This window comes from Haliaeetus leucocephalus, unplaced genomic scaffold (assembly GCF_000737465.1).
Source record: "Haliaeetus leucocephalus isolate CR32 unplaced genomic scaffold, Haliaeetus_leucocephalus-4.0 Scaffold362, whole genome shotgun sequence".
Lineage (NCBI taxonomy): Eukaryota > Metazoa > Chordata > Aves > Accipitriformes > Accipitridae > Haliaeetus > Haliaeetus leucocephalus.
In genome coordinates this window covers 6,356,893-6,369,691 of record NW_010972798.1, presented here as the reverse complement: position 1 = coordinate 6,369,691, position 12,799 = coordinate 6,356,893, and the positions used below count along the sequence as shown (strand labels likewise).

At 39.0% G+C, this 12,799-nt stretch overlaps 1 protein-coding gene across 1 annotated transcript; it reads left to right on the top strand.

Annotated features, from left to right (window-relative positions):
• The first annotated feature begins 1,457 nt into the window (after positions 1-1,457).
• On the top strand, positions 1,458-12,604 carry HRG (histidine-rich glycoprotein). The gene is given in 11 exon segments (XM_010573092.1): positions 1,458-1,509; positions 1,512-1,654; positions 5,103-5,210; positions 6,279-6,366; positions 6,880-6,993; positions 6,996-7,045; positions 8,753-8,869; positions 10,910-10,996; positions 11,995-12,104; positions 12,106-12,135; positions 12,196-12,604. Coding segments are annotated over 11 exon segments (1,308 nt in total).
• The last annotated feature ends 195 nt before the right edge of the window (positions 12,605-12,799 follow it).

Here is a 12,799-nt window from a genome sequence, read left to right as displayed (position 1 = left end):
TTTTATCTATTTTAAATTGATTCACACTAGTTTTGAGTGCCCCCAGATCTAACATTGTAAGATTCTCCATTTACCTTATCTACTACCAGAGAACTGTTAAGTGTGTCCTGAACTAACTATAAAAGAAAGCCACTGCTTCAGCTCTTTGCATTTTAAAATACAATTTCTTAGACACCAGAATGTTTAAGAAGGATTAATGAAATGAGGCAAGGGTTAAGGATGATTACCCATTATATTTCCCAATGTTTCTCACAAAAATGAGTCAAAGAAAAACTTCTAGTCAAACATGTAAACCCAAGTCAATTATATACCTAGCACCTTTTTCTATGAGAAGCTGATCCAGCCCTTCACACCAACCAGGACTGGGAAAATTTCTCATCTGAATCTCACCTTGTCATTTTGGACTTACATCGAATTTTTGTATTTTCTTATTCAGAGTTTGAATTTTGTATTCAAACTTCAGCCACCCCCTGACAAGCGATTACTGCCTTTTAAGAATGTCTTAAACTATCCTGAATAAAAGATTTTGAATACAGTTAGACAACATCTTCTTTCTGCTTAACAGAGGATATCAGCATATCCTGTGAAAGGCATGAATCTTAGTATGTACTGAATTATTTTAATAAATACAAAAAATTATCAGCAATTCTCTAAAGAAGTCTATGAAGGCTGCTACCACAGCCAAAGAGCACATAAAACTGCTCAGACTGAGAATGCAAACACAGCTTTATGTCACTTCATGCCATGCCTAGATTACATCAGTATTAAGCCAGGCAGTCCCATTCTGTGTACCAGTCTGAAATGATATAAAGCTGATAGAAGTTTGCTCTACATTTTCTCAAGCTGGAAGAGTAGCAGGCACTCACATAGAAGCTACAGACCACCAGCTTGCAAGTGTACCTTGAGCTACATCCTTTTCCAAATCTGAGTGATCTCCTTGTTTCCTGTTCACTACTTCTCTGCTAGGTAAGGATCTGTTAAAACAGGGATATGAATACAGCCATCATTTGACCACAAATATTTCAGCATATTTTCAGTTCAACTGTTTTACAGTAAACAGAAAACCAAGATTGCATAATACCTGCATACATAAACTGGACCTTCTTAATGCCAGGCTCAGCAGCACACTATTAGAAGCTAAGTATTTTTCATAGTAAAACACTATTGCAAAATGCCTGCTTAAAGAATCACAAACATAGTCTGTTTGATGGGTAGTCCAGAGAGTATTACAATGCTACTTTCCTCAAAATCTGCTCAATCACTATATAATCATTTACTCGCTGTTTGCAAATGTTAATCAAGGGTCAAGGTAATGGTCTTCTGACACAACACTTAAATTTATATACAACCATGTCCTTTTAGCATTCATTTATAACTTCAGTGGGCTACTCTGATTTAAAAGCAGACTACTGGCTTTATCAGAGCATGGGCAGAAATGACCTAACACCGCAAACAAAATGCTGCTTCTAGCTTCAGCTTTTTTCCTAACACTACTGCAGTGCTCTAATGCCCCCCAAAACCAAGCATTACACCTGCAGACTGTAAAACCATTGAAACAGATGCAGGACTGGCCCTGGATTTGGTCAACAGACATCGCAGAGATGGCTATGGGTTTGGTTTATTCCGTGTTGCTGATGCACACAAACTACATCTAGTAAGTATCAATTTAAAGGCTGATTTACACAAGGCTGTGATTTTAAAATAATGGGCCAGATCATTAAAAGGTTATGTTTATTGCTTTTAACAGAGCAATGTTGACATAATTCAATGAATCAGCTCTGATTTACACTATCTCAATATTCATTTGTGCATAATTTATTGTACCTAAGCTTGATTTTGAATGATGCTGAATGCCCTCTATTCTCTTGGCCGACAGGATGTTGGTGTAAAAGATGTTCTGAACAGCTTTGTACAACACTGGAAATTAATCTGTCCTGTCTGTTGTCAGGTCTCAGATGTTGTGTTCAAAATTTATATTCGGAGGGTTTCTTTAATCTGCAATGTTTAACATTAAATAGATCAATATTTCCTGCAAGACCAGTATTTTGTTATTATCTTAATTTTAGAGATAGCTGAGTAACTGGAGGGAAGGGAAAAAGGCAGAGGAAGCCAAAGGAGATGAAAATGCCACTCTGGAAAACAGAGGAAGGGCTGGATAGAGAATCCATTATCAGTCATTTCCTATTTCTCCTTCCTAGAGAGGATACACAAGCCTTTCTCAATGACTGCCTAAGTGCCAAAGCAAATCAATAGCAGAAAAAACAACAGAATACAAAATTTCTTTAACTAGTAGATAAAAAAGACCAGGATATGCAGATTTAGCACCTGGCTACCTTTTAGCTTCTTGGCTATGAAAGTAGAATCCAGGCACACATGCACTGTTTAAGAAGTGTATTACACATCTCAGTATGGCAACTGAAAAAACAGGCTAGTTTTTGATGGAGCTACTGAAGACTGCCTGTTAGGACAAGCAAAAGCTCAGAAAGTGACCCAAAGCCCAGATTCCTGCAGGTCTTCAGCTATACGTTCAAAAAACCTGATGGATTATTCTGCTTTTCAAAGACAAGGATGTGGCAAATGACACTATTGGGTTTTACACAATAGCCAGGTAGTTAATGAGCTCATCTAGGAAGCAATCAGTCTTCTTCAGCATTAAGAGATTTAAACCCTGAAGTCTCCTGTCCTTGTAGAATGCTGCTGCCATGCAGCTATGTGTGTGCCACCCTTGTTAAGTGGAGCCACTGGGCAGTAAGACATGCAAAATTCATTGCATGAATGGGAAAAACCACAGTCGTTTCTAAAGAGAAAAAATCTCAGTGTTTCTGCATTTTAACCAATTATTGACTATATAAACTATAGAACCATAACTTGGAATAGGGACCAGAGCTGAGGATTCACACTTCCAGATGAATGCTATAACCACTAGAGTACCATGCTTATGGTTTTTTTGTACCCTTAAGGAGTTTTGCTGTCTTTGCAGTCCAGGGCCACAGCTTCAGCTATCACATAGAGTCTACAAGAGCAGAAAAGACCCTTCTAATCTATCTTACTGCTAAAGAATTCTCCCTGTAAGGTCTCTGTACCTTCTCAGACCCAAAGCCGTCAGGTGTGGTGTCCTGCATGCTGTCATGTACACTATTGTGCAAGAAGTTACGTTGGCTCCACTGCCATGATGACATTAAAAAAAATAAATATATATATAAAAAAAGAGACCAGAACATTATTTTGATTATCTCCATGCAACAGTGTGCATCAAGTATATCACATCAGCCCCCTTAGAAACTTTAGCAGAGCAATTCCTAGCAGCCAGCTCTCTACTGGATTTACGTGGGAGTTCTAGAAGCATGAGATACTCAAGTATTCACACTAGAACAGTTCTGAGCTTGTGCAGTGCAGAACTCTGGTGCCCAAGATGCTTTTAAAACAACCAAGAAGGCACCATATAAGATAATTTTTTTTCCCAAGAGCTATCCAGCAGATGAACAGAGGAATTTTCTACTGCATATTTAGATGTAGACACTTAATTTCACCCAAGCTCTGCTTTAGCTGTTATTGAATCCAAATGCATCCTGCCGAAGAAAATAAATATTTGCCAGGGATGAATTGGCTTCTTTAGCATTTCATAAGTTTGGATGACAAAGTGAATGTATTCAGTCACTTCAGTTTTAGAGGGCTCCTAGTGAATAGCACATTTTACAAAAGCCTATCTTACCTGTCTTACCTTTCCATTCAGTGCAATTCCATAAATACAAATCAGAAAAAAATAGTCTTTCTCACTGTCTCTGTTCTCTTCTCTGTCTGCATTTTACTAATATGTTGACTAGCAGCTTGAAATCATTGGGTTTTATAAAATAAAATAGAAATACTAACTACCCCCAAGCAGAGAATAATCATGTGGCTAGTGGGCAGGACGGGTGTCCCCAAGAACTATATTCTTTTCTTGATTCTGCCATTGAATAACATGTGTCTTTGTGTAAATCACCTAGCCCCTATCTCAAAAATAGAGACAAAGCTAAGACATATGCATACTGCAAAACTAGTGTTTAACATGACACTGGTGGACTCTCACTAATAAAAATATCACACTAGACTGCAGTAATTCTTTTTTCAAGGTCTTGTCTGTACAGGAACATTCTGAAAAAGGCATCTGAATGGATGAAATTTCATAAAACCTGAGGACACTTATTCACAGTGAAAGGCTTTGTATCATTTTATCTAAATGACAAAATAAAATACATCTGTGTTCATTCTGAATGTCCATACAAGGGTTGCATGAAGTTTAAATAATCCATTCCAAGTGTGAATTGAGATTCATTTTCCTGCAGAAAAATACAAAATTGTTTCTGTGGGCCACAGATAATTCTTAACACCACATCCCATGACACTGGCAACCAAATTCAAATTCTGATTCTCCATCCTATTTGGTCAGGAGACAGAACATACTAGAAGAATTTCAGAGTTAAGGCTCCTGACTTTGTACGGATTATTACAGCTTTGTGGCATCACCCCCTGAATAAACTGAGCAGGAAGCAAAATTCTGAAAGTGTATCTATCTGGTCACTAAGGGCATTTGAAATGGATGTTGCTATATAATTGGCTGCCTAGACAACTGATTTCCTAATAGACCAGTATGTTCTGGTGAAAATCAGAAAGGTGGAATGGCAGATTTTTAACACTGGCATTTTCCCTACTTGATGGGTGCCAGGTCAACAACAGACTCTTCTCACAGGTTCTCAGCAAAACGATAAGAGGCAACAGCTGTAAGTTGCAGGAAGGGAGACTCTGACTACGTGTAAGGCCAAAAAAAACATCATAGAGAAAGTGGTTAAGTACCAGAATGGCCCAGAGAGGTTGTGGAACATCTGTCTTGGTGATATACAGAACTCAGCTGAATCTAACTTTGAAGTTAGCTTTGAGCCAGTGGCTGGACAAGATGACCTCCAAAGGTCCCTTCAACTCTTTCTATATTTGTCAGCTCAGAAAAACCTTAACAGGGAACTGGGGAAGCTACATTATAGATTAAACATACCTACTTAAACAAAAATTCTTTCAGATCAAACTTCTTGTATACAAACTCTTCTTGACCTGCACTTCTCTTCCAGGGAAATTCATCAGTCCTCTATTTAACTTTGGATGTGCTGCACACTGAATGCTCTGTATTATCCAGAAGACACTGGGAGTCTCGTGAATACAGTGACACCTATTGCATGGCAAGTAATGCACCCACACAGAGTCCTATGTCAATAATGCAGTAACTTGATCTTCATCTGAACTTCCCAGAAATTTCTGTGTCATAGAATCTCTAAGTGAAGACTAGGCTTTAATATGGCTCACTATAAAATAAAATAAAATCTATTGAATTCTAGAGTTGTTAAACATAAGTGAAAGGTTTGGAAAAGGGTTGACTCCTCAAATAAGTGCAGCTTTATTTAACTAGTTGTCTCAAAGGAGCTATACTTCACATTCCACTGCTGGTAGCAGTACTGATGTTTTAAGAATAATTTGCTGACAACTAAAGGGCCCTAAAAATTATTTTTTAAAGCATGTTCCTAGTATATTAGCCAGAAATACCAGTGCTATATTCTGTCAGTTTTCTGTCATAGTGTTTGTGGTATGACAATGTGAAATATTGGTAGTGTCAGTACATATATGATATGTAGTAATACTTGTCCTTTATTGTTGTAGTCCAGTGATGCAGCCTGGGATGAGAACTACCAATCCAAGACTTTATTTAAATAGGAGAGTGGTGATACTACCACACAGGACAAAGGAGGAAGGCCATGAGGAGAGGAGAGGAGAGGAGAGGAGAAGAGAAGAGAAGAGAAGAGAAGAGAAGAGAAGAGAAGAGAAGAGAAGAGAAGAGAAGAGCATTTACTCTTTGTGTTAAGATGGGAAAAAGGAACGGAAGAAAAGGTCCATCCACTTTTTGATAAAGATTTATGTAACCTTGAGTATCTCTGGCATCCTCACTTCCCCTGCTAGCTAGTAGTATCTTACTGTAAATAAGTATTAGAATGACTGAGAAGGCTGGTTTAGTTTTCCATTGTCTACTCAGTTGTGCAAACTGAGAATTAAAATAAAGGCTCTTGTAGAGGGAGATCCCATTTTATCTGAACACAAATTCTGAGTGGTACAGGATCAAACATTCCATTGATGACCACATCTGTTACTCTTGGAAGTACTGTACATTAAGAGGAGGTATAATTTCTATGATCACCTACATCCAATTAAATCCAGTGAAAATAACATCATAATCACGTATTCTTTTTTCCTCTCAGGACTTTGGGCAATGTAAGATTATCACATATACAAGCCAGCTGCTGAAGAAATCTAAGCTGTATGGATTTAATTGTACATTAAGTCCAGGTAAAATAATCACTGTTGTAAACCAATGCATACCTCAAACCAGCCCTAGTACCAAATTACAAGTCTGTGCACCACTAGTGTATGGTAACCGTAACAGATTCATTCATCTGCTTGCAATTCGTATTTTAGATAATTCAAATGGAATGTTAAGAAGCAGTAATAGAATTAAGGTTACCCTACTCTTCTAAAGCAGACTTTATTAATGTCAGATGATATCACCATTCCAGTCCACCAAAACATGATAATGAATATCAGAAAAAAAGTAAACTTGGAAAGAATGTCCATTTGGGTGGTAAGATTCTAAGGTGGAGCTAAAAGATTTATAAGAATATTAATTTTCACAGGTTTGGGTTTTTTTCATGTTACAGGACAAACCCATATTTGTGCAGTGTTTCACTTCCAAGGAAACACTTGCATTTCAGTTTCTCATTATGAGTTCACATTAAAGGCACATGCACACTCCCAAGAGTATTAATATCCATTGCAATATTAGCAAATTCTCTGTTTTCACAGTTCCTCCTGATTTATTAGAGTGCAAAGATTGTCCTGTGAAAGTTGAAGTCTTAGATGTCACCAAGCAACATAAAAATATTGCTGAAAAGGCCCTGGAGAAATTCAATGGTGAGAGTAACACACAAACTACTTCAACGTGGACAAAGTTGAAAAGATTTTAAAGATGGTAAGTGACATTTTGTCCTAGAATTACTTATAAACAACAAAATTTTGTGAGCAGCTCCAAAACCATGGGACCAGAACTCAAACCCTTCTACGATCAGAACTATTGCTTGTCACCTCTCAGCATAAATCATTTGCTTAAAGTTGAAGGTTCTGCTTCTGCAAAGACTTGTTATCAACTTTAATTTAGGCACATGAAAGCAAAAGGATTTCTCATCTGCTAAAAACTATGGCAGTGTGATGGCATCCAAAATGTCAGAGCCTTCTTTGTGTGTATATTTTTATTTTGAATGCCTATTTACCTATCATATCATAACATACAAGAGTTTATTTACTACTGACCAGAGTTCTTCAAGATGTAGTCATGTGTATTATCACAGTCATACATTCTGTCAACTGAAGTCAGATAATTTACTCTTAGAATATTTAGCACATGGGTACAACACAAAGTGGAACACACTCAGAATCATTTTGACTTTCTGCTGCAGAGCAAAGCAGGACTCTGAGAGCACTGAAGGACAGGAGGTAAATTTGTATCTGTGCTGTACCTCTTGGAGAACTACTGGCTCTGGCAAATAATTCCTCCACCTTTGAGTGATGTCAACGTGAAGACTATCCTTTAGGTGATTTAAAGTATAACACTCACATCACCACAATTTCTTGTTGGTAGATACTGGAGATGTTCACTTAAACAACACAGGATCATTCTGCCAACACGTGCCATTTCAGGACACCTCTGTAATGAGGTTCCATGGTCCCTACCATAATACACGTTGATCTTGGAATCTGCTTAAATTATAGTATGCCAACCCCACCTCCCTGCAGCTTTTAATATTGCTCAGAAACTTGACAGTGTTCTACACTGTAGTGCTATGCAGTATGCATCCCTACTCCCATTTAGCAAGAGGCTGTTTTCAGATTGCCTGGATTCGTGGATTTCTTCCTAAATGCTTTGTCTTCACACTTTGCCATCTTTAGCGACAGTGACAATTTAGATTGTACCACTGGATTTCAACGGACTGCATAACACTTGGAAACTATGAATTATGATTAAAAAAATATATCACAAAGTATGTGCATCCATTTTTAACCAGTTTAGTTAAACTAGTGAAACTTGTGTGCACATACATACTACTACAGTTGGAAATTAAAATGAAACACCTCTTTATGGATGTTAATAGGATCACAAAGGCCTTCTCCCATTTTGTTATGGAGTAATGCCTTCTCTGTGAATAATGCCACTGACAACAGAGAAAGCAACAATCTCACAGTTACTGGCAGATTTTCATTCCAATATTAACATTTGCACTGTAGTACTATGCACTCCCATTACTGGAAAAGGGTGGTTGCCATCCAGTAAATCTCTACATTTTCACGGGAGGAGCAGTTCAATTTAGGAAGAAGACCAACGATGCTACTTCCTGAAAACACAGGCTGTGAAAGTAACAGGTTTTATAACATACACAGACTAGACAAAGAAATAAAGCAATCGTTCCTGGAACTCACAAAGGTGTGAGGCAAGTAAGATATAAATTATCTAATCTATCTTCCTTACTGAATACATGTATATGTATGAACATTTGAACAGCACAGATAATGAAACCATGAGGTAGACAGGATTTTGACAACAATATTAAGTATGATTGCTTTTAAAAGTACAGGACTTTAAATACACCTAGTTACCACTTCTTGTTTGACCTCTTGGTTTCAGACTGCCTCCTGTGAAGGTCACATTTTAGGATTCTCTATAAAAGAGACCAACTGTTCCAAATCCACACAACAAGCAAATCAGGCATTGGAATGTGATTTTCTGGATGACTGGCATGCTGTAAATAAATCTTAGAATAAGAACTGATACAATGGGTGGCACCAGGAAGATCTTCCCACAATATTTCCAAGTGTCTCTTATAAGCATGCACCCAAACTCAAAATTAAAAATCCAGCATGCCCAAATCCAGATCCTAATTTTACAGCTGCTGCTTTTTATTCTATAAGGAGCCAGTCTGAACTCTCAAATCTAAATGTAATGGGAGACTGGCATATTACAGACCTAAATCTGAGCTTTTCAGTCTGGATCTGGCTTTCACATTCAAATTGTGGCCATTCCTTAGTAAATATTCATGCTATTTTCATAAAAGCTTTTACACTAACATGAGTCATAGATCTTGAAAATAATACATGTATTATGTCATCCCAGTGAGCCCAGGGTTACTTTTTTTTTCCTCTGCCACAGGGGAATGGAGAGTGGAATAATTCAGGCTTATCTGCAGATTACTATCAAAGTACTCGCTTTACCCCACCTTCCCATTACAATAATATTCTACACCAAAGAAACAACTAGGCAAGATCATTATTTCAGAATAAATTATTCCCCAGAAATGAAATTGAAGGAATGAAATAAAAATATGGAAAAAATAAAACATGTGGAACTTTTGTTTTATCTACATCCATTTTCTTCTCTGACTTTTTATACTCCAGAAGACTAGAAAAGGTTGTGAATGGACTGGTAGCGGAGCCAAAAGTTCACTAGAATGAAGCACAAGCCAGATAGCTGGAGGTTTTGAATTCTGTTCTCAATGCTGCCACCACTGGTGTGTGTGTGTAAAATGCTGTTAACATTTGTAATCATTGATCATAGTAGGCTACTAATGGCCCAAACATATATCAAAGATAAAGCGTCCACTACAGAGATTATACACAGAACCCCTTACCCAAGTTCTGTGCTCTTTCACATGAGCAATTCCACACACAATGACTGTACAGCAGGTGAAAGTCACAGCAAACAGGATGCTAAGGTAAGTAATGCTAAAAGATTACAACAAATTACTTTTCAAAAAATAAATATGGAAGAAAGCTCTACCTTGAGCTTTGTGTGAAACAGCATAGCTACACAGTGACTGTTTTTGAGGACTTTGAGCAAAATTTCAGAATAGCCCATTCTGAACAGATGTTTGACAAGCAAAGACAGAAAAAAAGGAGTAAAAATCAGTCACGGACAGAGTACTCAATTTGGAGACATGAGTAGCTGGCTAATTTCTTAGACATCAAAAGAGAAGTAAGGTGGAGAGTAATAGCCCTCTAGATGCACATGGCAAAGTGGTCTTCACAGTCAAGAACACTCAAAAATGGCATATATTTTAATCATTATTAATCACTGGCAAGTATCACTGGTCAAAAAGCTCAGGATTTGGCTAAGTTATATAAACATACTTAGGTATCAAAGGAACTAGCCTAACTTTTAAAATGTTCAGCTTTCAGTAGTGTCCTGGTTTCAGCTGGGATGTAGTTAACTGTCTTCCTAGTAGCTGGTACAGTGCTATGTTTTGAGTGCAGTATGTGAAGAATGTTGATAACACTGATGTTTTCAGTTGTTGCTCAGTAGTGTTTAGACTAGAGTCAAGGATTTTTCAGCTTCTCATGCCCAGCCAGGGCACCTGACCCAAACTGGCCAACAGTGTATTCCATACCATGGGACGTCCCAGCTAGTTTAGGGACTGGGAGGTGGGGGGGCAGGGAATCGCCGCTCGGGGACTGGTTGGGTGTCAGTCGGCGGGTGGTGAGCAATTGCCCTGCGCATCATTTGTACATTTCAGTCCTTTTATTACTACTGTTGTCATTTTATTAGTGTTATCATTATCATTATTAGTTTCTTCTTTTCTGTTCTATTAAACCGTTCTTATCTCAACCCAGGAGTTTTACTTCTTTTCCTGATTTTCTCCCCCATCCCACTGGATGGGAGGGGAGTGAGTGAGCGGCTGCGTGGTGCTTAGTTGCTGGCTGGGGTTAAACCACGACAAGTAGCTTCTATTAACTCCACCTCAAGAACCCAGATGTGCATTGGCTTTTTTTTTTCTTTTCTTTTGCTTAGCATGTGGGCTTCTGCAAGGCAAGAATTATCAGTGATCCAGATGAACCTGATGGAACAGATACAAGCTGTGAAATCTACCATCTCCGAGTATGTCCTTACTGAAATGTCTCTGGCTATATCTTCATGCAGGCTACAGCAACCTCACTTAGTCCAGACTCACAGATGATTGCAACGGTTGTTTATGCCCCTTTATTAGTGCCTGGGTGTGATGCAGCATGTCAGGACAGACTGGCTTTTGACTGCTAGGTCAATCAGAGGATGAATTGGAATTGAGCTGTCCCTACTACTCCCTCCAAGGGTGTCTTCTCTCAGTCCAATCATACTTCTCGTTAAAGCGAGTAGAGATTGGCAAACAAGTTCAAAGGAATTTTAGAAAGCAAGAGGAGGGCAGATGATCTTTATCATAATTGGTATTGCAGTTTACATTACAACGGCTACTCCAGTGTGGGTTTTATTTTGTTTTGATCCATCATAAATTTTGCTCAGTTGGTTATAGCGTTTCATTTTGTTATGGTGTAGTATTTCCAGATGATTTTCAGTAATTTGGCATTTTATCACTTAATCCTTCTCTTCTATCTTGAAAAAACCACAGGATTTTTTTTCCTTACAGATCACCAGAACTGTAAATGCAAACCTACTAAGTCACACCTCTCTCTCTTTCTCAGCACTTTCTTCTGTCCTATTAACATCTCACTTAATACTTCCTCCCCTGGTGTTTTTATAAACAGCAGCATGACTATGGGCAAAGATGCAGATATTCAACTCTGGGATAAACACACAGACATCCCCATCCCCATCAACATTTTGGTCACGGACATCGTCACAGACATCATCACAGGTACAGATGTTCACCCTCTTCTCAATCCAGACCTAAAGACCCTGAGCATAACCATAGTTTCAATGAAGAACATCAAGACAGACATGAAGGACCTTCTCCTCCTCCTCCCCACCACGGTGGACCACATCACCACCTTCCTCCTCCTCCCCATGATGGACCACATCCTCTTCCCCAAGCGGAACCACAACATCCCCCTTCTGCTCCTCCTTCCCATGATGCACCACATCATCCTCCTCCTTCCCAAGAGGAATTACATTATCTTCCTTCTTCTCCGCCCCCCCATGATGGACGATATAATCCTCCTCGTGGTCCCCATCATGGACCACACTGTCCTCCCCCTCCCCATGGACCACATCACCCACCCTCCTCCCCATCGTAGACCACACTGGCCTTCTCCCCCTCTTCACAGATGACATCGCCACCATCCTCCTCCCCACTGTGGGTGACATCATGCTCCTCCTCCAGGACACCCTCCTCATCTCTATCATCACTATTACAGACATCACCACAACAAGACAAGCATATCTGGAAAGTACTTTCCATCCCAAATAACAGGAGCTGTCTATCACATTCCAGCTCTAAATCAGCCAGATTCTCTCACACCTCCCACTGCAAATTTTCCTGAGCTATCCCAGAGCAACCCTCACTCCTCCAGCACTGGTGAAGGTATTCCCTTCACTGGCTCAAGTCTAAAGCAGATACCAGAAGCTCCTGGTTTTCCAGATCACACTAAATAATCAAAGGCATGCCCAGGAAACCCCACACTTGTTCTTCCAAAAAGTTTGCCTTTATTTCCACATAGCTCCATGGCAGAAAATCCTCCTACATTACCTCAGAGAAAGATGTTCCTGGCTTGAGAGTTGCAGGGCCAATGACAGTTGTACAATGAATGAGAACAGTATGTGGAGAAGGGGAAAAAGCATATTTCTAGGGAGGAGAAGCACTGAAAATAATGATTAAGACAAGTATTCCAACCTGCCTCCTGATCCCAGCTATCTCTGACTCCAGTGTAACTGAAAGGCTGAAAATTCTGAGTCCCTCAGATAATGTGA